Source organism: Chinchilla lanigera, unplaced genomic scaffold, assembly GCF_000276665.1.
Source record: "Chinchilla lanigera isolate Chin_1 unplaced genomic scaffold, ChiLan1.0 scaffold00093, whole genome shotgun sequence".
Classification (NCBI taxonomy): Eukaryota; Metazoa; Chordata; class Mammalia; order Rodentia; family Chinchillidae; genus Chinchilla; species Chinchilla lanigera.
This window is the reverse complement of record NW_004955494.1, coordinates 4,605,182-4,630,501: the sequence shown is the minus strand read 5'-3', so window position 1 is coordinate 4,630,501 and position 25,320 is coordinate 4,605,182. Positions and strand designations below refer to the sequence as shown.

The window sequence follows — 25,320 nt, the reverse complement described above, 5'->3', positions numbered from 1 at the left end:
CCCACACTCGGACCCAGGAGCGCTGCAGCTCCCGGAGAACTGGCTGCCTGGGCGCAAGGCGCGGGGGGCTGGGGGAGCCTGCTCGGCCGGCTCCGAGGGACCAGTTGTCATTAAGAACAGTCAATTTAGAGGATGATGCAAAGGATGAATTGCACATTGTGGAAACATAGGCTATGAATTATGAAGACAACCCAATTAAATTAATGCTGGTAACTTTGAAAATGACTGTACAACCAACAGTTTCCCTTGAGGGCTTTGAAATTACACCACCTGTCTTAAGGCTGAAGTGTTGTTCAGGGCCTGTGCCTATTAATGGACAGCACTTAGTAGTTGTGGAGGAAGATGCAGAACCAGAGGAGGAGGAGGAGGAAGATGGAAAACTCTTGAGCATATGTGGAAAGAGATGTGCTCCTGGAAATGGTACCAAGGTTACAGAGAAAATAGTAAAATTAGCTGGTGCTGATGATGATAATGATAATGATGATGATCATGATGACAATGATGATGATTTTGATGATGAGGAAAATGAGGAGAAAGTTCCAGTGGAGATATTGACATGAGATACTCCAGCCAAAAATGCATGAAAATCAAACCAGAATGCAAAAGACTCAAAACCATCAACAGCAAGATCAAAAGGCCAAGCAATCTTCACAAAACAGGAAAAGACTCCTAAAATACCCAAAAGACCTAGATTTATAGAAGATATTAAAGCAAAAAATGCAAGCAAGTATAGAAAAAAACCACAGTGAACAGTCCTGAGCACTACTGATAAATTAAGCCCAAAGGTGGGGAGAAAAGAAAAGGAGAGACAAATAGTAGTCCATAATGAGTGTCATCAACAATCCAGACTGAAGTCTTCTATTTTAATCTCAATACCCTTTTCTGATTTGCCACTGACACCCTCTTCCAGGCTGGAAGCAATCTTCAGATACTTTTTTTGGAGGTGGGGGTACCAGGGATCAAACGCAGAACCTTGCTTTTGCTGGGCAGGGGATTGTGCCACTGAGCTATATCCCCAGCCCTAGAAGCCATCTTTCTCCTAAAGCACTTTTGTTTTCCCTTTAACTGCTGCAATTCAGTGAACCTTACATATTGCTATTATGTGTGTATATGGCTCGTCTCTTGTTTTAATTAACTTTGTATCTCTTTTAGCTGCTCAATAAATATTTGAATAAATAAACAGCTCTTATGCATGGTTGTCTAAAACAAAATCCCCTTCTGAAAGTAGATTGATTAGATACTTTCTGACATCAGCTTTCTTTTGTATGGACTCCACGACTGTCAAGGATGGGGACCTGGAGTAGTATTTTCAAAGATGAGATCCTAAGAGAAAAGAAAGCTCATGGAGCAGACATCAGTTAAAAGGCAGGCAGGCAGCAAGAAAGAACAGTTGCATCTGTAGTGTTTATTTCTTATATGTGTCGTTATCACCTATTTACATTCTTGTTTGCATGCGTGTGTGATTATCTAATGCTAAGTCACAGTTACATAATTTGTTCCACTTTGCACCTGTACTAAACAGTGGGTTTACACCCTTGCATGTCCTCAGCCAACCCAAACTTTGTACCCACAGTGTCCCTCACAATAACTTTAGTGATGCTTTTTCCGGCTCAAGCATCTGGCTTTCCCTTGCTCTTGTTTCAGCTACTTGTGATGGAATGTGCCTGCCAATCCAACATGAGACAGACAGACAGGTGATCTGGCACCTCAGAGCCCTCAAGATAGAGGACTGTAAGAAAGCAAGGGAAGAATTGTAACTTGCCCTGCAACATGAAACTTTAAAAGTTAGATTGTTTTTGTTTTAGAGATAAGCATCTCCTCCAGACTTTCTCCTGCTGAGCATGTAACAAACAACCCTTCTTCTCCCCAGCCCAAAAGAAGTGACAGAATATGCACCTATCACCTGCCTCAGGAGGCTGGAGCCAAGTTGTGGGAGACCAGACAGGAAGATTGAGACCTTGGCCTCTTCTGTGAGTACTAAGAAAAAAGTGACATGTAAGCATGCAGACACATTGCAGTTTCTAGGAAAAAGTTCATACAGCTGAGATCCTGTGGTTTACCCAGAAAGCACCATGGATGGTGGGAGGCAGATGAATCTCATGATACCCTAATTGCTTGTTCCCGTGTCTGAGTGAATAAGGCAGAGTGAACCTGTCACTTAGGGTCCCTTGTCAAAGGGAGACAGGCCTCTGCCTTCCCACATTTTAACCCAATTCTGTGTGTCTTGTTTTTTATCCTTGTTCATGTACAAGACTAGTGGGCTGGCTTCTGCACCCAGTTTCCTTTCCACTAGAAGGAGGAGGATGAACTGAAGATGACTGAAAGAGACAAAGCAAGGAGAGAGATCTGCATGGTCTGTTCCTTACTCTAAAAGACCCTTGCCCACCTATAAATGATGAAATGAAGCAAATGGGCTCCTTCATCCCCTTAGAACTAACTTTGAACAAATCTTTTTTGTCCTTTTTACCAAAATATATAGCCTCCTTTGATTTGATCAGCAACTAGCAAATGAACCTGAACCTATAAACCTAAGGGGCTGGTCACATGTTCAGGTCTCTTCAACTGTCACAATGGAGACTTTTCTAACCTCTGTATTTGATGTCCTCTATTCTATTTAACCTGGTTCATTTGACTGTGCAGCACTCACACACTATTATCTCATGTATTAATTATCTTTTCCTTGATTTCCTACCTGAATGTAAGCTCCAGAGATTCTATTCCCAGCTCTCTCACCGACAAGGCAGTGCTAGCGCAGTAAATGTGCTCAGTAAATATTTGTTGCATGAATAGAGGAGATCACAGGCTCACAGATGACCTGTTTTTATTTTTGATGCCTGACGTGTCAAAAGAAAAATAATTACAATGATTTAGTTAAAAGATTTTTTAAAGAATCTTACTGTGCCACTTAAGTTAGCCTCAAACTCTTGGGTTCAAGTGATCATCATGCTTTAGCCACCCAAGTAGTTGGCACCACACCAGCTTTACTTTAAAAATATTAATTGACTTCATTTTGATTCAACAATCAGGCAACACTTCACTTCATAAACAAATACTCTGATGGGCTAAGCAGAGAGATTTATTTTATAGACAGAAAGAGGTTGAAAAAGACAGACCCAAACAAAAAACAGATTGGTCAAAGTAACCTTTCTTGTAAGGTAAGGACAGGGAAACTGGAAAATAACTGATTAGTTAACATCAGGTTGAATTTCCAGAAGATGGTGGAGTGGTAAACAACAGCAAGTCAACCTCTCCAAGATTTGAATTCCAGGCGCTAGAAAATAACAACTTGGGGAAGAAAAGGAGGAGGAAGTGGCTTCTTGGAGCCTACGGAGGATCTACAAGGAAAATTTCAGCCCACAGAGAAAGTGAAGAGACAGACTCAAATGCAAAAAAAAAGGTGAGGTCAATCTGCACTTTCTCCCCAGCTCCTGGCTTGTGATGTGAGAGAGGATTCAATCTATAGAGACATAATGAGGGCTTGTGACTTTAGAGGCCTCCAGGGAGAAGTGCACCGGTGAAGCAGAGAGTGGATGCTGGACACTACAACACCTGGTGAGTGACTCAAGTTGAAGAGAATTCTGTGTCCCCTGGTGATGGTGCTCTGTGGGATGCCAGTTTAGGGAGAGGTCTGAACCTGGGACTTGAAGCAGCTGTGCACTGGCTTGATCTCAGGACTCCCAGTGTTGAAATCCCACAGTGACTGGGTGAGGGAGAACTGCAAGAGGTGTCCAGGATCCAGGAACAGACATCAGGCTGGCACCCAGAGTGTTTTAGATTGAAAGACTCAGGACCCAACCCCATAACCAGAGGCCAGGATCAGCCTGAACTTCAGTGAATTTGAAAGTAACAGAACTGGTACTCTAACCAAATCCTACTTCAGGCTCTCTGGGATTATGCAGCATGGATCTGGGCTCTGACTGCCTCCCAAGTAGTCTACCAACAAGAGCAGAGTCATGCTCTGAGTTGGACACTGCCACAAAACTGTAGACCCCAGAATGTAACCACAGGCTTAAAATCACAGAGAGATTTCTTTCTTTTTTCTTTGTTTTTTTGAGTTTTTTGCCTACTTGTTTTGATTGTTATTTTTGTTTTTCTCATGAGTGTGAACATTTGTCAGCCCACTCAGGGGACCCAGTGGAGATTTTTGCAGGTGAGGTCCCAAAGTTAAAGAACATACATGTATTAGTCAGGGTTTTACTGGAGAAACAGATATAACACAAGATGTACAAATGTATAAGAAATTACAAGATTGACTTATGACAGTCAGCCAGAGAGTTGTATGAAGAAGTGTGCAGACGGTGTCTGCACACTAAAGACTGAAGGAATCAGTCCAGGGTCTGGAGTTCACTGCAGAGTTCCGTGCAAGTCTGTACCAAGAGGTTCATGAGTCTGCGACAGAAGGCTGAAGGATCCAAGGTGGAAGCTGAAGAGTCTGCACTAGAAGGCAGGAGACGAAGTCCAAGCTGAAGGTGAAGACTGGAGCTCCTCCAACAGGAATGGAAGATCCTCTATCCTCATCTCCCTTTTATATCATCTAGGTGATGATCAACCCTAGGGTGGTTCCTCTACATCCTAAGGTGGCTCCTCTACACCCTAGGGTGTAGAATTGCTGAGCCAATTGCTGAGCCAAGTTTAGTTATGCTTTTAAACTTCTCAAGTTGACATAATCAGTCAATCACTACAACACATCTACAAAACATTAGCAACAACAGCAATCAGCATGGAGTAGAGCAGAGAGCCGTCTGTGCCTTTATTGTATAATTCTTCTTTTTTGTACTGGTTAAGAATAGGAAAAAAAAAGGGCTGGGGATTTAGCTCAGAGGCAAAAGTGCCTGCCTGGCAAGCGCAAGGTCGTGAGTTCAGTTCCCGGTACCGGAGATAGGAAAAATTTATTGAAAGAAAGAAAGCTTTTGTCTAAGAGGGACAGAAGGGGGCCCGGAAAGTGGGTTGCCTGCCAATCCCACTTCTCAAGAGTGTCTTATTGAGCAAAACCACAAGGTGAGGCAGGTTTAAGGTGGGACAAAACTGTGGTGTACCAATAGGATTTCATGTATAGTTGCTTGGGTAATATTGATTAAATGGGGATCAAATGGGGAAGTAAGCCATGTAACAACCATACATGGAAGGAATAAGGATTTCTCAGGATGAAATGGGCTAGGGAGGTTTTGGTCCCCCACCCCAAGTGATTAATGCCTTCTTACAATATCAGCCACTGCTGCTCATCCCTAGAGGAAGTATATGAGTATAGTCATTCTTGTTTGTCCGGAAGCCTAAGCTTCAACAAATGCACCTCTACCAACGGATGTCTTCTGCGCTGACCTTTGGAAGACCCAGCCCTGTATGAATGCCTATAATATTTCTAAGTAACTTAACTATCTATAATAAGCAAACTAAGCCACTTGATGAAGCTAGAGCCCTCATGATCCAATGACCTCCCAAAAACCCATCAGCAACAAAACCTTCAACACAATGAGCTGTGGGAGACAACTCATATACAAACCATAATAATTCCTCTTTATTTCTGCCAGGCCTGTCCCAAGTGTCCAGGCAAGAAGACGGTAGAGCACCCAAAATGGAGGAAGAAAAGAGGTAAGAAGCTACTAGTTCCTAATCTGCTTCTGAGATAGATACAAATAGATTTGCTGATTTGTTTCCTGGAGATATGCAGATATTCATAATTGTGTTTTTTGAAGATATTAAATGTTTAATAATGCAAAAAATCTGCTTTCTTGAAGCATGTAGGCCTCTCAGGCTTGGAGGACAAAAGGACCAAGGTAGCAATGGAAGTATAATCAGCAGACCTAGCACATGCTGGAAGCTGAGGAATCAACTGACTTCTTAACTTCCTACTTTGTAGCTAACTTTTGGTTTCTGTACTTTTTTTTCATCAAGTGGTTATCAGTTCTCATTGGTTCTTTCACCTAATAGTCCATAAAAAGCTCATCCAAGAAAAAATCACACGCCAGACTATTTTTATATTCATACCCTTGTGCAATCCTCTTCCAAACAAAATATAGCTAACTTATATTAGGATATTACTTAATAAGGAGAGATATACATAGATAAACATATGGATAAAGATGGAATGTAACTTTCAAGGTTAGAGAACAAAAATTTAACTCTGATTTGCTCTCCCTTGGGTCACTTGCTCTGGGAAATACCAGCAGACCTGTCTTTATTTTTCTATTAAAGAGAAAAACAATGAAAACAATCGTACAAAATTTTAAAACAAGATAAGTAGACATATCGTTTATATATTTTAACAGCATTATAAAGGGGTCCCTGTGGCAAGGTATTTATAAATAGTTGACTATAATTTATATTTTAAGTATTTATGTCAATATTATTTATTTATACATTAACATTACTCATATAATTAATATAATTTTATGTAATTAACATTAATATTATTTTAGAATTTAATATATCTATAATATGCTGCAAAAGAGGTACTAACTGTGTCTGTCTGGATAAACAGTCATGACTGGGGGTTGTTTTTGGAGTAAGACTTATATTACAAGCACCCTGAAAAATGATGATAAGGTTTATTTTCCAGTTAAATCTGATTTTTCAGAGAAAGATAATATTCTAGAGTGTTTAATCAGGAGCCATTTGGGGAAAGGTTTAATTGCTAAGATTTTGCTACAGAACAACTACAGAATAACACTTTAGGGTTTCTGGGATCACCTTACTATTATAGGGTAGCTCTTTGAGATAGTACAATAGACCACACTAGGACTCCACCCCTTCAAGGGTTCAAACCTGAACTCTGCCCATCAGATGCTATGTTCTTACTTTGTTATTCTAACCACAAGATTACAGCAGTTTCTGTACCTTGCCGAACACTCCCTCCTCCTTTTCCTGTACCAAGAAAGCAAAGGGCTTCACCACATCCTCTCATGTTACTCCACAGCTGGCCATGGCCAACCAGATGTTCAAAGTTATAAAACTGTCATGTTTGAATAACTGCCTTTGTTCCAATTCTGTACCTTAGCTTGCTTCCCTTTTCCCACCAAATGGCCCTATATAATGCCCACAAACCCCATCCTCGGGGCTCAGAATTTGGCGTGCCTAACTCCTCTGTGCCAGCTGGCTTAAGAAAGTTTGCTTCCCTCTACTTCTCTGGAGTGCCACTTCTGTTTCCTGCACCACTGGCAAATCTAAAATTGCTGTGGCTCACCAATTAAATGTTACTGGGTTCTGAGTTGCTCACTTCTCCCTCTGGAGTTACATTTCCAGGTTCTTCTCATTGTGTACAAAGAATTGGATGAAATGAGCAAAAAAGCAGTAGCCAAGTTTATTCATGAAAGTAAAAGTGAAGAGTGAGCCAGGTGTGGTGGCACACACCTGTAATTGCAGCACTCAGGAGGCTGAGGCAGAGGGATTTCTGTGAGTTTGAAGCTAGCCTGCGCTAAGAAATGAGTTCAAGGTCAGCCTGAACTGCCTAGTGAAACTCTGTCTCAAAAAGACAAAAAAAAAAGTGAAGAGAGAGGGGAAAACTGACTCTGCAGAGTGACTATGAGCTGAGTAAAAGGAGAAAATCCAATGAAAGGACAACCCAGATAAATCAGGGCAGCCGACTATGAAGAAAGTTATGGTAGAGGGCTCTTCATGGCACCTGTATCCTTATATGCCATCCAAATTTTGAGAAAATCTGAGAACTTTTATATATATGTCCTGAAAGGTGCCCATGTGTCCAGAATCTTGTAATTAACAGGTCATGTCTATGTCCCCTGCCAGCTTTGCCATGCCCTAATCTTATATTTCACTACCACAGTCATTGGGCAAAGACAGCCTCAACATACAATCACATAGAAAGTTTGAGCTAAACATAGACCCCTCAAGAAGTTTAAACTCAGGCTAGGAAGAATATATTTTGGGAGATTTAGTTTTTTTCTTTTTTTCCACTCTTTTGCAACTTTTAAAATTTTTTTTCTTGTTCTGTTCAGTTAAATGTTTGTTTGTTTGTTTGTTTGGAAAAAGGGGTTTCACTATATAGTTCAGGCTAGCCTTCCTTGAACTTACTAGATCACCTAAACTGACCTTACTTATGGTGATCTTCCTGCCTCAACCACTTTAATCTTATTCTGTTAATTTTTTTACTCTGAAATAGGATCCTTTCTCTTATTTTCTCTCCTTTTTTCATCCACCTTTTTATTTTTCAACTTTTGATTTTTTCATTTGCTCCCACCTATCCATTTTTATTAGTACTACTAATAAGCTGAATTAATTTTTAGATATTTTCTTAACTCTGTGCTATTGTTGAATTCATTTTTATTATTAATGGTGATATACTTGTTGCAATTAAAAGATATTTACTGTATATAAATATTTGTATTGTTTTTGTGTCTATATTATCTTTGCACATCTCTTTTCTACTGTTAAGGGTGACACTGTGGTAGCATTTACTGGTGCTTATAGTATGGCAATATCCAGTTAGTCTTGGACTCTATTATTGTTGCTGATTTGTTGTTATTGCCAGAGTGATATATTGGTTGCTATTATTTAGCTTTTTAGTGTATGCCAATATCTGGTATGTTTTGTGTCATCAACAGTACTATAGTTCAATTCCAGAGAAATGATTTCTAGGCAAGTTAGACTGCACCCTTGGCTCCCCACATTAATAGAAGTGGTCAAATCATGGGACATAAGCAAAGGCCTATACAAAGCCACACCCAGTGCACACCACTGGAAAACACACAAATGAGGGATGCATGCCAGAAACAAAGTCTTTCTGGTGTAATCAGTCTTCAAGCTTCAGTGCATACACACACACACACACACACATGCACACACACAATTTGAGAAAATGAGGCAAAAATACCTGAAAAAACTTCAAACTACTCACAAGTTGATACTTGGGGCATTAATGGGGAGGAAATAAAAAATTAAACATCTGAAGTATATGAACTAATAAAAAATATATACAGGTCAATAAGTTCCTTGGTGAGCTCAAAGATGATATAACTAAACAGACAAGGACTTAATAAAATGATAAGTGAGTTTACAGAAGACACTAATAAAAAATTTTGTGACGCTAAATGACAAAAACCATGAATGACCAATTTAAGAAAAAACTAGAGCCCATGAAAATAAAAAAATGCAAGAAAGAAATCCAAGACATGCAGCTCTGTGTGGTGACACATGCCTGTAATCTAAGTACTTGGGAGTGTGAGACAAGAGGTTTGCCATGAGTTTGAAGCCAGCCTAGACTACCTAGCAAGACGCTGTCTCAAAAATGTATGGAAAACAGAGGTGACGGATCTGAGAAGAAAGTCAGAACTTTTAAAAGATAGGGCCTATACAGGTAACAATATACTCAGAAATATACTCAACATACCTTCAAAAAGAAGAGATCATGGAAAATGGATTCCAAAACTGCTAAATGATGCAAAGCCTAAGATTAATTGGAATTAATAAAAAATTAGAGGACAACATTAATGGCATTTAAAAAACTTTTTACAGAAATAAAAATATTTGGGGACTGGGGATTTAGCTCAATGGCACAGCACCTGCCTGGCAAGCGTGAGGTCATGAGTTCAATTCCCAGTACCAAAAAAAAAAAAAAGAATAGGAGAAATAAAAATATTTCCAACTATGGAGGGGAAATAGACCTATAAATAAGTGATACATATAGAACCCCAAACAACCAGGATGAGAGAAGAACTGCTCCACACCACACCATAGTAAAAATCCCAGAAGCCCAAGGCAAGGACATAATCTTAAAGGCTGTTACAGAAAAGCAACACATCATTTATAAAGAAATTAAACCATTAAAATTATAGCAAACTTCTCAACATAAACTTTAAAATCAGGAAAGCTTGGAGTGAAGAGTTTAAGCCCTTAAAAGAAAACAATTTCAAACTCAGACTAATGTATCCTGAAACACTCTTTCAAAACTGATGGAGTAATAAGTTCTTTCCATGAGAATAAGTACTTTAAGAAATGCTCAACCACCAATTCATCACTTAAAAGCATCCTTAAAATCGTCTAAAAAGAGACAATGAAGTCAATAATATCAGAAAGTCTAGTGGAATGAATACACCAGGTAGGGTGAACACTTAAGCAAAATGAGAGGAAAAACTCAGCAACAGGAAAATAATAGAATAACAAAAATAAATGAATAACTTTCAGTAGTAACTCTCAATATGAATGGTCTCAACTCCTCAATCAAAAGACAAAGATTGATAGACTGGAAAAAAAATACAATGTTATGCTATATAGAAGAAACACATTTAATCCAAAGGTAATTCATGAGCTAGAATCAAAGGATGCAAAAACATTATTTCACACACTAGGATCCCCAAAGCAAGCAAGAGTAGCTATCTTAGTTTCAAACAAAATAGGCTCAAAACCAAAACTAATTAAAAGAGGCAAAGATAGTCACTATATAGTGGTTTTGGAAACAATTCAACAGGGAGATATAACAATTAAAGTCATATATGCACCAAACACTGGTACATACAACTTCATGAAACTAACACTACTGGTAAAAAAAATTAGATTATTATCAACACAGTTATAGTAAGGGAACCCAAAACCCCTCTATCATGAATAGATGAGTTAACCAGAAAAAAAAGAAATATCAGAGTACAACCACACCTTCAGTTAAATGAAGTTATACTTACAGATAACTACAGAAAATTCCACCCGAAAGCAAAATACACATTCTTCTCAGCAGCACACAAAACTTTCTCCAAAACAGACAACATACTAGCCCATAAGGCATGTTTAAATTAATACAAAAGAATTGAAACTACCCCATGCATATTGTCAGATCACAGTGAAACAAAACTAGAAATCAATTACAGAAATACCCACAGAAGTTATACAAACATGAAGATTAAACAATACACTCAAGTAATCAGTGTGTTGCAGATCAAGGAAGAAATAAGACAGTGACTAGAATCAAATAATAATAATAATAATGCCAGTACAGCATAGCAGAACCTAAGGAGCACAATGAAAGCTGCCATGCAAAGAGTCACATCAGAAAAACAGAGTGGGCCCCTTTAAATATTAATGATGCAGTTTAAGAAAAAAAAGAACAATCTAAATCAAAAAATAATACAAGGGATGAAATTATAAAGATCAGAGAAGAAATTCGTAAAACTGAGGCTACAAAAAATACAAAGAAGCAATCAACTGAAGAGCTAATTCTTTGAAATAATAAACAAAATAGGCAAGACTTTAGCCATGCTTGCCCCAAAACAAAAAGACAGACCCATATCAATGCAATTAGTAATGAAAAAGGCAAAAGGAAGCTGCAAAATCCAGATTATTAGTGACTATTTCAACAACCTATATTCCAATAAATTGCAAAATCCATAAGAAAAGTAGATTTCTAGATACATATGAATTACCAAAACTGAACCAAGAAGATATAAAAACCCTGAGTAATGGAAGAACAAGCAAAGAAATTAAAGCAGTAAGATCAAATCTTCCAGCTAAATAAGGCTCAGGACCTGATGGATTCATCACCAAATTCTATAAGTGATATGGCAAGAGAGACTTCATTTTTTTTTTTAACTCCATCTTAAGAGGAATCACTTAAGTTCTCTTAAGCTGCAGTTGACCCCACTTGTCACCTCTTCCTCTTGGTTAGTTATCAATCCACGTAAAGGAAAGCAAAATCATAAAATAGGAACAAAATAAACAGGACAAATTGGGAAGTGGGCTAAAAGTTAAACTGAAATGGTCATTTGGAATTTGGTTGTCTAACCTTTTGGGAGAAGTAAACTTTGTGATAATTGTGTGACATTCTTGTAAGAGTCCCAAAAATGAGATAATGGTTACTATGGAAACCTAAAATGTACTTAAACTGATGAGACCCAGATCACTGCAGACACCTTCTCTGGCTCCTGGTTAAAGACTGCCCATCAGCCAGCTCAATAAAGCTTTATTTATTTCTGCTCTTTTGGTCTCTTGTGAATGGTGTTCTTGATTAACTCACTTGCCATACCATCAGAACTTCATGGCAGATCTAACACCAATACTCCTCAAACTTGTTAATGAAATTGAAAGAGAGTGAGTACTACCAAACTTATTCCTAAAAGCTAGTGTTACCTTGATTCTAAAACTACACAAGGACCCAACTAGAAAATAAAACTACACCCCAACCTCTTTAGTGAACATTGATGCAAAAATCCTCATTAAGATACTGACAAACAGAAAACAACAAATCATTAAAAAGATCATACATCCTGACCAAGTAGGCTTCATCTGAAGGATGAAAGGATAGTTCAATATATACAAATCAATAAATGCAATACACCACATAAACAGAAGCAAGAGCAACAACCACATGATCATATCAAAACATGCAGAAGAATCTATGACAGGCCAGACATGGTGGTGCACACAACTATAATAAAATGCAACACCCAGTAGTAACCATCTGCAAAATTCAGGTCCAATCTACATTGAGATTGTATTCCATTCCCCTCCAACTGGCTACCATTAAGAATACAGCAAACAACAATACTGGTGAGGATGCAGAGGAAAGGAATTCTACACTACTGATGAGACTGTAAATAAGTACAATCATTGTTAAAGTTGGTATCAAATTTCCCACAAAACTAAAACTAGAGATACTATCTGATCCAGCTACACCACTTCTTAGCACAAGTAATGTCAGTGTACCATAAAGATATCTGACATCCATGTATATTGCAGCACAATTAACAATATTTAAGCAATGGAAACAGCCTAGGGGGCCTATCAACAAATGAGTGGATAAAAGAAGTGTGGTTTATATATAAAGTAGAATATTATTTAGACATAAAAAAGAATGATATCATGTAATTGACAAGAAAATGGATCAAACTGAAGATCATCATGTTAAGTGAAATAAGCCAGACTCTGATAGTCATTGCCTGTTTTCTCCCATATCAGGAATCTGGTAGAAAAACATTTTTATTCTTAAGAGAAGAGAGATGATATAAAAGAGGAGGGATACTATTAGACAAGAGGAAGAGGGTTAGGAAAGGGGAGAGGAAAAGAGAAGAGGTAAGTGGGAGAATGATCAAAATATGTGACATGCATGTGTGAATATGCCAAAATAAACCCCCTCTACCATTTATATATATTATATTTTATATATATTATATGTACTTAATATCTTTTGTCATCAAATAAATGCACATTTATTAAAAATAGGATAATTTTTCCTCCCTTTTTTGTGGCAATGAGGATAAAATGTGTGTGTGTGTACATGTGTGTGCATGCTCACAGATGTGTGTATGTGTACATATATGTGTGTGTGTGTAATGACAATGGCATATGCTTTGAAAAAGTTCCAGCACTGAGCTACAATTCCAGCCAAAGAATAGTGGTTTTGGTTTGGTTTGGTTTTTTTTTGTGGTGGTGTTATCAAGGATTGAACCCAAGGCTTCTCACACATGAGGCAGGTGCTATATCACTCAGGTACATTGCAGCCATTTTCATTTTATTTTGTGAGTCTGTTAAATTGCCCCAGCTGGCTTTGAATTCATGATCATCTTGCCTCAGCTTCTCAAGTAGTTGGAATTGCAGGTGTATATGACCATGCCTGACTGAGAATAGTGTCTTAACGGCACTTACGATGGTATCTGGGAAGGAGACAGCCAACAAAATGCTGTTATTGTCAAGTACTGCTGTAGTAAATGTGTACAGAATTTTCAAAAAGTTGGAATATAATGTTACTTAAATTATAAGCTCGTTTCTTTTATCTAACCTATTTCAAAAATATTTTCCATGTGCATCACAATTACACTAATGTAATATACTACAAAGTTTACATTAATGTAATATACTACAAAGTTTACATTAATGTAATATACTACAAAGTTTACATTAATGTAATATACTATAAAATTTACATTAATATTATATACTCCAAAATATATGAATGTTACATACTGTAGAATACTCCAGCATTTTCTTTTTATCACAAGCACTTTTCTATTTCCTAAAATTTTAGAACATTTATACTCTTAATGTTATTTCAGTTCCAACTATACTGTTATAAACACTTTTCTGTATACAGCTCTTTTTTCATATTTTAAATTATTTCTAGAGGAATGGATGGCACTCTTGAAATTACTTATTGTTCCATGAAAGCACCTGTGCTGGCCATGTGTTTTCTGTTCTGTGATACATTTAGCAAAGAACAGAATTTTGCCAAGAACAGAAAGTAACACCATGTTCCAGTGCATGAGGCTGTGTTTGGGGACAGGTTGGCCTTCAAGTGTGATTGGAAGCATCAGGCACTACCACTGAGGTCCATGCTCTTTCAGGGTCAGGAATTGAAGAGAAGGAAGCACAACAAATTCTTAGCAAGGGGTCTAGAGTGGACCGTAAATCATCCTGTGTAGCTAGAGTGAAGTGACAGAGCGGATAGAAATAGAGTGAGGGTTGGAGATTTAATCTCCACACACGCCTCTAGGCTTCAAGGCTTGGCTTTATGCCACTAGCTAAGGTATATCAGGAAAAGCTGCAAGCAAGGAAATGATTGGAGCTGAGGTTCAACCAAGAGTCACAATGACTAAAGCCAAAGGGCTGAGGGAGAGTTCTGAAGATGAAATCAGAATGTTAAGGAACCGTAAATTACATGGGACCACATTTTGTGGAGAAGTTTGAGAACAAGAATTGTGGGATTTGACTCAGTGGTTGAGAAAATTAGTTAATGTTGAGGTGAGCTAGGAGAAAGAGAAGCAGCATTAACATTAATCAGGCAAAGAATGGCATGGCTTGGACTAGACCTATGACAGTAGGTTATAAAAAGGAGTCAAAGTCTAGACATATCATGAAGGAAAATCAATTGTACTCCAATCATTTATTAGTTTATTAGACGTGAGATTTGAGAGAAAGTGAGAAGACAGGAATAACTCGAGATTTTGGCTTCAACATAAAATAATAATGTTGGAAATGGGAAAGATAAAGAAGGCTGTAGTGGAGCAGAGTTGGGTTTTTTTTTTTTTTTTTTTTTATGTTGTTCTGTATTTGGGAGAAATCAGTGGTTGACTTTGGGACCTAGTAAGTTGAGATGTCCTTTTCAGAGCCAAGTGAAATTCAAATAGGTAGCTGGACACACAGGTCTGGAGTTTGAAATGGAAATTTAGGCCATAGTTTAAAGTCTGGCAATTAGCCTACTGATGATATTTAAACGTCTAAGGGTCAATAATCTCACCAAGGAAGCTACTAGAGAATATAAATTTTTTTTGTTTTTCTTCTGGTATCAGGAATTGAACTCACAATGTTGCCCTTGCCAGGCAGGCACTGTGCCACTGAGCTAAATCCCCAGCCCCTAGAGAATATAAATTACAGAGAATAAAAGAGAAGCAAAGATATCCCTGAGGAACTAGTATCTTCTGTCGACTAACTCCTCTGCCCCTCCTGTACTCAGAACAGTGACTCCCTGGCAGCCATTTTGTTCAATGTGGTGGTAGTCCCACCCACCCCAATCTACTCTGTCTGTTGATTGGACCAGCAGTAGGTATCCAATCCAAGTGGAACCAATCAAGTTTCCTGTGATAGAAAATTGAATATGAGTTAAAAAGTAATCCTTTGTCCACAGATGGTAGGGTATTTAAATTCAAAGTTTGTAAAGTATATGTTTTATACATTCCCTATCCACTAGAGAAAGAACAATAAAAAAGAAAAATAGAGAGAAGTAAGGAATAAGAAAGTAAATTAAATATCTTCTCTCTACATTGTATTTTTTTTTTTCTTTTTGAGGCAGGGTCTCACTATGCAGCTCAGGCTGGCCTTGACCTCACTTTGTAGCTCAGGCTGACCTCTAACTTGCAGTGATCCTCCTACCTCAACCTCCCAAATGCTGGGATTACAGGTTTGCACCACCATGCCTGGTTCTATCTTGTATTATATTTCCCTTTTTCCAGCTACTTTGAGATTCTCAACTCAATTGCACCTCAATCATTTCTAGTACTCCTTGAGGTGACCCTAAATTCTAGGTCAGTGGTGGCAAAACTTTTAGAGCCTGAGTGATCAAACTGCAACCCAAAACTCACTTATTTATCACAAAGTGCCAATGCCACAATTAAACCTGAATATTGAGGTTTTAGTTCAGAAAAAAAAAAGTCACATATTAAAAGAAAAACATGATAACAGAGCTTTCAAAGATACAAACAGCACACTGCAGCACATGTGCTGTAGTTTCACCACCACTGTCCTAGGTCATGTTTTATCTGAAAGAACTACTGAATGTGGTCCTAACTACTAGGAGATCTGATGTACCTCACACTTCTAAAAGTGGAAGAAACTTATAGGAGTTTTAGGCAATCAGGAAAATTTCCAATCTATAGTTAAATGGTTGTCCACATGCCTAAACAAAGTTCTTTTTTAATGTTATCCATGTTTCCAGAATTACCACATTCATTGGTTAAAGCTGATCCATCACCCATTACAGCTTTGGTACATGTGCCCCATCCACAGGGTTCTTTCCTGAGTGGGAATTCTAATGCTGAAAAAGATAAAAAATAAAATCTAACAATAGACCATTTATGTTTAATTCACTACTGTATATCCTGTGCCTCAAAAAATATTTGCTGAATGAATAAACTGAAAGAGAATAAAGGGAGATATAAGGTGGAAAATGATCACCAGAGAGGAAGTTCTAAGCCTATCCTAAAATTCTATCAGGCAACCCCTGATATTCATACAAATTCTGCAGCTACCTCTCTGACCTTGACATTAAATTCATATAATGTGCTTTTTGCTTCTGCTTCTAACCAATCTTCCCTGGTGCACTTGTTTTGGCCCTGACACCTTATCCCTATCCTGGTACCTTGACTCCTGACAGTACTTCCTCCATTCTCCTACAGGTTTCTCTCAATTTTTTCTAGATGATAGTTAAAGCAGGTCCCAAATAAACACAGCCCCTGCTCATCTTTCACCAGTTGTCACCTAAAGTGCTTTCATCCTTGCTTAGTCTTCTTAGTTAAATTATAATAATTCTTTTCATTCCATTGATCTCTTATAAAAATCCTTTCCTATAGAAGTCTGCTCCCATCCCATTGGGTGACTGGTGCCACTGTTGATACAAACAGATATAGTCACTTTTATCAGCCTTTTTACTAATTTAATTAGAAGTCTATAAGTGGACTGAGTCTAAGTTAGTTGGTAAATTTGAATAATTATTCCATAAGTGTAAATGTCAATTAATACAATTCATGTCAATTTTTAAAAATTATTATAATAATCAATAAATGGGTTTATTTCATTAAATTAAAAGAATTTTATATTTGTGAATTTCTTTAAAACATTTTACACACAAAGTTGGTTGATTTGTGCAAAGTACACAAAACATCAGAAAGTTGGGGCTGGGGATTTAGCTCAGTGGCACAGTGTCTGCCTGGCAAGTGCAACATTGTGAGTTTGATTCCCGGTACTGGAAAAAAAAAAAAAAGAAAGAAAAGAAAGCATTTGGCTGGTTTTGGGGCCACAGGGGCACCTATTTTTTCAGACAGTCATGTGTGTACCACTGTGATTCAAACAAGTGGAATGATCAAATTCAGATCAGAGTCTTGGGGCAGCAAGATATAAGTATTACAGTCCCATCAAGAGTATATTACTCTCTGTAGTAACTTTGGACATGTCTTCCTATATGTTTCCCTAAGACCTTGCTCATATGGAAATTCTCACATGACCCTCTATCTACTGTCCATCTCTCTTCATGATCTAGGAGTTCCCATGAGTTTTGGGCTACCGTCTATTTGTCTCAGTGCCTCAGAGCTTAGCCTAGTACCTGGGACTAAGAGGATACTAAAGAAATGACAGTTTGAATGAGTGAATCCTAATTACTAATACATTGTGTAAACTGGCAGCCACCATCTTGCCAGTTAATTCAAACTCTGAGATTATAAAAGTAGAAGAACTTTATCTGGGATCTTAGGATTTGCAGTTTAGGAGTCACAGATTCAGATAGCACTGACAGTCTTTCCAAAAAGTCAGAGCTTCTATAGGTAAACAGTGTTGATTTATTGCAAAGCAGAAAAAATTGATTTGTAGGAAACTTCCGTTGAGGTTGAGCAAGAACAGGAATTTAGTGATCATACGAGATAAGAAAAGAATGTATGTGTAGCTTTTTAAAGTCAATGCAACAAGAGTCTGATAACCTCTTGATATACATCTTAAGTCTCTGGAAATAATGTAATTATCTGGTTGTTCGACATGCCAGTCAAGGAGAAAAGGAGAGCGAAAGTTCACATTCCCAGGCAGCAGCTCGAGATATGCTTGAGTCCTGCTTTCTTCATGGCCTCTCAACTCCTTCTTGAAAATCTCATTTAATGTTTTTTTATTGTGATTTTTCTTTCCTTTACACAGAAACTGGAATCTGTTTATGACTTACAATCACAATGAGCAGTCAAAATACTATTCAAAGAAGTATGACACTCTGTGCTGCTTAGCTCATATACGTTGAAATGCTGGCCAAGGGGGTTCACAGTATGAGAAAACCTGAGCGGTTGCTTGATAACAGAGAGGCCCATGCAGATACGTGAATGACGTTGTTATAGGTTGGATAAGTGGCTACCAAAGGTCTGGGTCTTTAAAACTTAGTCCCCAGCTCATTGTGCTCATTGCAAAAGGTGGTGGAACTCTTGGTAGGTGGAACCTTTTTGAGAAAATCCAGTTGTTGTGCGGAGGGTGCTTTTGAAACACACACTGAGGACACTGGCCTCTTCCTGTCCACTTTGCTTCGCTGCAGCCATGATATGCTGCCTCTCCACAGACCCAAAGCAACTGGGCAGTTGAGCATGGACTACAGCCTCTAAAACCATAAGCCCAATCTAACTTTTCTCTCTTTATCTCAGTTATTTTCCTAATTAACACAGTCTGATTAACACACAGTCTGCTTTGTTCCCTTATTTGCTTTGAGGGAGCATTTGGAATGATAATACCTAGCTTTCCAGGGTCTCCTAGGAAGCAGCCTTAAGATTTCCAGCTTCAGAACCACCTTTTCTCTCATGCTTTTAATTAAAACTTTTATCTCCTATCTGAAAACTTATAATAAAACTTATCTACTATTAAACTGTGATATGTGCCAGATGTGGTGGTGCATGTCTATAATCCCAGCACCGGGGAGTTCAAATCCAGTTTGAACTGCATAGCAAGATCCTGTCTCAAAAAACAAACACAAAAAGAACAGTAATACATAACACAAAAATACAAATCTATAAATAATAGTTTGAAAGTAAGTCCTACATAAACAGAATGTAAATCAAGGACAGTGCCAGGGCTCCACACCCTTCCAAGGGCTCTTTTCTGTCCTTACATCCTGCTTATCCCCTACTCAAAGAGATCCCTCTCATCACATAACATCAGCTCCTTCCTTTTATTTCTAGTTTTACTATTGTAAACCTGTATTTGTTTCCTATGACTGCTGTAACAGATTACCACAAACTTTGTGGTTTAAAACAATACACTTTTTGTATGGTGCTGGGGGCTACACCCAGGGTCTCTTCAACGTAGCCCCTTAATCATTTTATTATAGTTCTGTACATTTAGAAATCCAGCACAGGTCTTGCTAGCTAAAATAAGCAAGGCTGCGTGCTTTTCTGGAAGGTCTAAGCAAGAATCCCATTTCCTTGTCTTTTCCAGTACCTTGAGGCACGTCACATCCCTTGGCTATGGCCCTGTTCCAACGTCTTCCAAATCAGCGGTGGAGCATGTCCCATTACTGCATCTCCTTCTCTAATTCTTTTTTGGTGTTTTTTTCATCCTTTTTTCTTTGTTAGTATGTATTTCCCCCACATGATAAACACATTCATTGTGCAAAACTGGTATATATGTGTTGCAGTTTGGGGCTTGCAAGGGGAACAATATAAAACAGGACACATATTTTATAAGATTATTTATAACAGTCATCCAAAGAATCATATACCAAAACAGAGTGCAGGAAATCTGTCCACACACTAAAGACCAAAGACTCCACTTGAGTGTCTGGATCCCAGAATAACATCCTGCATGAGTCCAGCTGAAGACCTAGAGCCCATAACAATGCCTCCCATGGGTCCAACTGGAGGTCTAGAGCCCATGACAATGTCTCATGCAGGCCTGTTTCATGGATCTGCACTGGGAAGGCCCAAAGGTCAGTGGTGGAAACTAGAATGTCTGTGCTGATGGGATGAAGGATCTGTGCTTGCAAACTGAGGGATTTGAACTGGAGCCAGGAGGTGATGCTCAAGGTAAGAACCAGAGCTCCCCTGAAAGTACCACAGCCATCCTCACCAACAGTGAGGTCCTTAGCACCTCCACTGATGAGGAAGGCTGAGTTCCCATCAGGAAAGGCAATGCAGCAAGCTTCTCCAGGAGGCTGAGCAGTGCACCATCTTCCCCTCCGGAGCCAGGAAGCAATGCTCAAAGTAAGGACCAGAGCTCCCCCAAAGTGAACCAAAGCCATTCTGAGCAACAGTAAGGTCCCCAGCTCCTTCAAGGAAGGGAACAGCTGAGTTCATCAGGAAAGGCAGCATGACAATGTCCTCCAGGAAAACCAACAGCTCCCAATAGCTCCCTACAGCTTCTCTTCTTCTTCTCCCATTCTTGCTCTTATACTGCTGGCAATGATCCTCAGGCGGGCCTCCCACACCCAGCACCACACTGGTTCAGTCCAGCTGGGTGTTACAAGTTGACCACCAGTTGTCAATCCACCAGAGTATACATATATCTTGATCCCTTTCACTCCTCTCCTTCCCCCTTTCCATCTCCAAAAAGTCTATCTCCATTTCCTATCATCTACACTTAATTTTGCTCTTTATTAATACTTTGAGTTTATCATATAAGAAAAACCACCCTATTGTCAGGTGGGATAATCCTTACCTGTACCTCCATTTGGAGGATAGATAGAAAATGATGATTGGAACATCATATGACACGTGATTATTGCACTGCGTAATCAGGACTTGCAACACCCTGATTGCTCCTGTCTGATTCTCCCTAAAAAAAAATAGAAAAAAAGAAAAAAACCATTCAATATCTAACCTCCTCTATCTAGCACTTTCTCTGTAATAACTTCTGGGATAGCAACATCACCTATGTATACTTGCATTCATTGAAACTTAAAGAAACATGTCTTTGGTTACAGGTTCGGATAATCATATTCTCCTCTAATTCTTAATTCTCTCTTCCACTTTTATGGACCTTGTGATTATACTGAGTTTATCTGATAATACACAAGCCTTTCACCATCTAAGGTCTTTAACCTTACAAACACTAAGTCCTCCACAAGTGGTGAGAATCCCGGCGTATGAATTGTGGTGGGGATGGTCATTATTATACCTACCATAGTCTCAAAGTCTATGTTTTATTTAGTGTTACCTATTTTGGTACTTTATGTAAATGGAAGCAATCTGCATTTTAAATTCTGAGACAGGGTCTTGATATGCAGTTCAGGCTGGCCTTGAATTCACTATATAGTCTGGGAGAGGAACCTCAAATTTGTAGCAATCTTACTGCCTCAGCATCTTGAGTGCAGGGATTACAGGTGCATACCACCAGGCCTGGAGACAGTTTGTGTTCTTTCATAGTCTGCTTCTTCTGCCCCACTTTTAAGATTCACCTGGGTACCCTGTGACTACATTTCATAAATATACAATGAATACACATTTGGGTGGTTTCAAGTTTGGGGCTATACTGAGCTCTACTGTCATGCTCGTTGTCATTCAACACACATGTATACATATTCCTCCATGGTATGCACGCAATTGAAATTGCTGGGTCAAAAGATACCTATCATACAAATTTCCAATGCAAAATAGATTTCCAAAATGATTACTCAAATTCAAATCTCATTAATAGTGTATAAAAATTTCTGTCACTCCACAGTCTCAACAATGTTATTGTCAAGATTCTTGTCTTTTGTCAGCCTAGTGGGTAAACAATGATATCATCTATTGACTTAAATTTGTTGATTTCTCTTGTTAATAATTAGACTAAGGTAGGGTGTGGTGGTACACACCTATAACCTCAGCGCTCAGGAGGCTGAGGCAGGGGGATTTCTGTGAGTTTGAGGCCAGCCTGGGCTACACAGAGTTCAAGGCTAGCCTGAGCTACATGGTGAGGCCCTATTTCAAAAAAATTAAAAAATTAGACTGAGCATTTTTCATGTTTACTGGTCATTTGTATTTTGTCTTTGTAAAGGTACTGTTAAAACATTTAGTTTGTATTTAATTGTGTTTTTTCCTTATTAGTTTTTAAGAGGCCTTTATATCACCTACATATAATTTCTTTGTCACTTATAGCTTCTAATATTTTTGTTAAGTCTGTGGGTTCTTCCTTTTTACTATCAGCATATTGAGGAACAGAATTTTTTTATTTAATCTATCTTAATTTATCAATTTAATCATTTATGGTCACTGCTTCATGTTTAAGAAAATTGTCCTCATACTGGGGCTAAAAAGATTTATATTACCTTCTAAAAGCTTTCCAATTTGCCTTGTCACATTTGGTTCAATAATCCACCTAGAATTAAATTTTGGTGTGGTGCCATGTAGGGGTTCAATTTCATTTTATTTTTTTATTGATATCCAATTGCTTGATGTACTATTTATTAAACACACCAATTCTTCAGGGCCAACTTCCTCATAAATCAAGTGGCCATAAATTCAAGACTCTGGTTCTGAATTTTCTATCCTTTGTTCCAGTTCCTTCCTATTATAATAATGTCAAACAATCAGAAAGACCACATTTCATAATAAGTAATGATCTTTAATGGTAAAATAGGGCTTATGTCTTATTCCACAAAATAGGCTTAGCTATTCTTATATTTTTAGCCCTTGCTTTTTTAATAAATTTTAGAATTAGATTGCTGATATAGACATAAACTGTACTGAATTTATAGGTCAGTTTGGAGAGGGATTAAGGTTTTTTACTTTTGAAAGTTTTAATAGCCATGAGTATCATGATACCTCTTTTCATTCAAATCTCTTCATTCAGATAGGTTTATTAATGTGCCTCAAAAAAGCTTTACAATATAAGTCTTATACATACTTTGTTACATTTAATTCTAGGCTCATGGTTAGTTTTGATAGTTTCATGTTCAAAGGTATCATTTTTCAATTTCATCTAATGCTTCTCACTATTAAATAGAAAATAACTGATTTCATTTATAATTTTGCCTTCATTAATATTGATAAACCCTTATAATCCTAATATTTTTCTGTTTCATGTGCATCATCATATCATTTCCAAATAATAGTATTCTATTTTATTTTCCCATTCTTATGTCTTTTACATCTTTTTTTTTGCCTTTTCTCACTAGCTGGAAGTATTAGTATTTAATAAAAATGTAAATAGTGTGCTTCTTTTTTTCTGTCCTGATTTCAGAGAAAAGATTTCAATATTTGTTATCAATTATGGCTTCTGTCAATTTTTTGTGTGTGTGTGACAGGGTCTCACTATATAGTTCAGGCTGGCCTTGAACTTACTATGTAGCCCAGGCTGATCTCAAACCCACAGCAAGATTCCTGCCTCAGCCTCCTGAGTGCTGGGGTTCAAGACATGCACCACCACGTCTGGCACTGTCAATTTTTTTCAACAGATGCATTGCTTTTGTATGGACAAGCCTGGTTTGGTAAGTATTTTTATCCTGAAAGGTCTTTAAATTTTATCTAATTTACTTATATTGATCATGAATGTCATGGTTTTTGTCTTTAGTTTATTAATTAGTAAATTACAAAAAATATTTTTCTAATATGAAAACAACACTACATTCTTGGGATTTTACATCTAATATACAGTTTACACATTGCTGAATTCGATTTATTAATGTTTTGCTAATATTTGCATGTGTGGTCAAAGTTAGACTTGGGTTTCTGGTTCTAGAACAAGGTGATGTGAACTTATTTTTCCCTGTTTTTCTCCTTTAAATACAATTTAAATATCTGGAAATTACTCATAGGAAATAATTTTTAAAACTCACTTTTTGTTGTTGTTCCTGCTGCTACTTTGTTTTAATGTCCCACATACCCCAGACTAGGCACCAAAACTGACCTGTAACCCACCGCTATCTTGCACTGACCCTGAGTCCCAAGTAATACTTGCATCTCTGCCCAAAGGACCTGGAAAGCAGAAATCCAGCAGAAACATGAAAGGGATCCCTAGTCACTACTTGTTAAGGTTTATATCTAGATGCCCCCTCAAACCTCATCCACTCATAGGTGGGGCTTTGGGGAGATTGTTGGATCATGGGGGTGTGATACTCCTCAGTGAATTAGCCCAATGGTGAGTTTATCTCTAAATGTGATGTTGGAGGTGAAGCTTGGTAGGAGGAGGTGGGTCACAAGGAACATGACCTGGAAGAGTTTATCTCTTTTTTCTCTCCTCCCTTCCCCTCCTCTCCCCTCTCCTTCTCTCTGTCTCTGTCTCTGTCTCTGTCTCTGTCTCTGTCTCTGTATCTCTCTCTCTCTCTCCCCTGGGCTACTAACTGCCGTGCCATGAGCAACTCTCCTCCGCTGTGCCATTCTGCTAGGACCCAGCTGAATATGGATTGAAACCTCTAAAACTAGAAGCCAAAATAAGCTTCTCCCTTAAGCCGTGGGTGTTAGGTTTCTGTCTCTGATAAGGCATTTGTCTCTGACAAGAAAGTAACTATGACACTTCTCCACCACTAGGGTTGTGGCAAGTCATTTCATCAACCTGCACCAATAACAGCAAAGACGCAGATGTACTAGCCCAAGCTCTACAACTGGGGCCCAGCAGGCCCAGAGCAAAGCCCAGGGCACCATCACAACCCTTCTCTATGACCAGAGTGCCACATCAGGAGCCAGCAACACAAAGCTCCAGGCCATGCTTGCCTGGGCACAGGCTGGTAGACAATATGTTCAGACAAGCAGCAGGGAAGCCCAGGCTGACGGATTCCATATCTGTGCCACACTAGGCAGGCTAATCCACCTGCAGAGGCACCATCAGCAGAGCACTGCACCACATGCCCATCTTCCAGCGGCACGACGACACCAGGTCCTGCACTTTCTAGTGCCCCTGTTTGTTTCTAGTGCCCCTGTCCTGCCCACAGTGGCAGGACAGTGGTTCAGCCGCATTAGGTCACCTAGGAAAGGAAATGCATACAAGTTCCCAAGCAGACACAGCAGGGATTGAACAGGAGCACCAACACTACCGAAAGAAGAAAGCTGATCACAGACAGTATTTTACAGTCTCCAAACATTGACAATGAAGCCAAAGCCCATAAAAATAGTCTAGAAACTTCAGGTACTACCTGAAGAGGGAGACGGCCTACTAAATAAAACACTTCAATAAAATACCAGTCCTCTCACACCACTTATTTTGAGCTAACCTGAAAATGAGAAAGAGAAAGAGAATCAAGGC

The 25,320-nt window shown here is 38.5% G+C and overlaps 1 protein-coding gene across 1 annotated transcript in view; it reads left to right on the top strand.

Annotated features, from left to right (window-relative positions):
- The window catches only part of LOC102010276, a 53,155-nt gene extending 28,063 nt beyond the window's left edge, over positions 1–25,092 (top strand). Inside the window, 4 exon segments of the mRNA XM_013504923.1 lie at positions 98–547; positions 632–727; positions 1,871–1,970; positions 24,649–25,092. Of these exon segments, the coding sequence (XP_013360377.1) occupies positions 98–547; positions 632–727; positions 1,871–1,970; positions 24,649–25,092 (1,090 nt within the window).
- Positions 25,093–25,320: the final 228 nt, after the last annotated feature.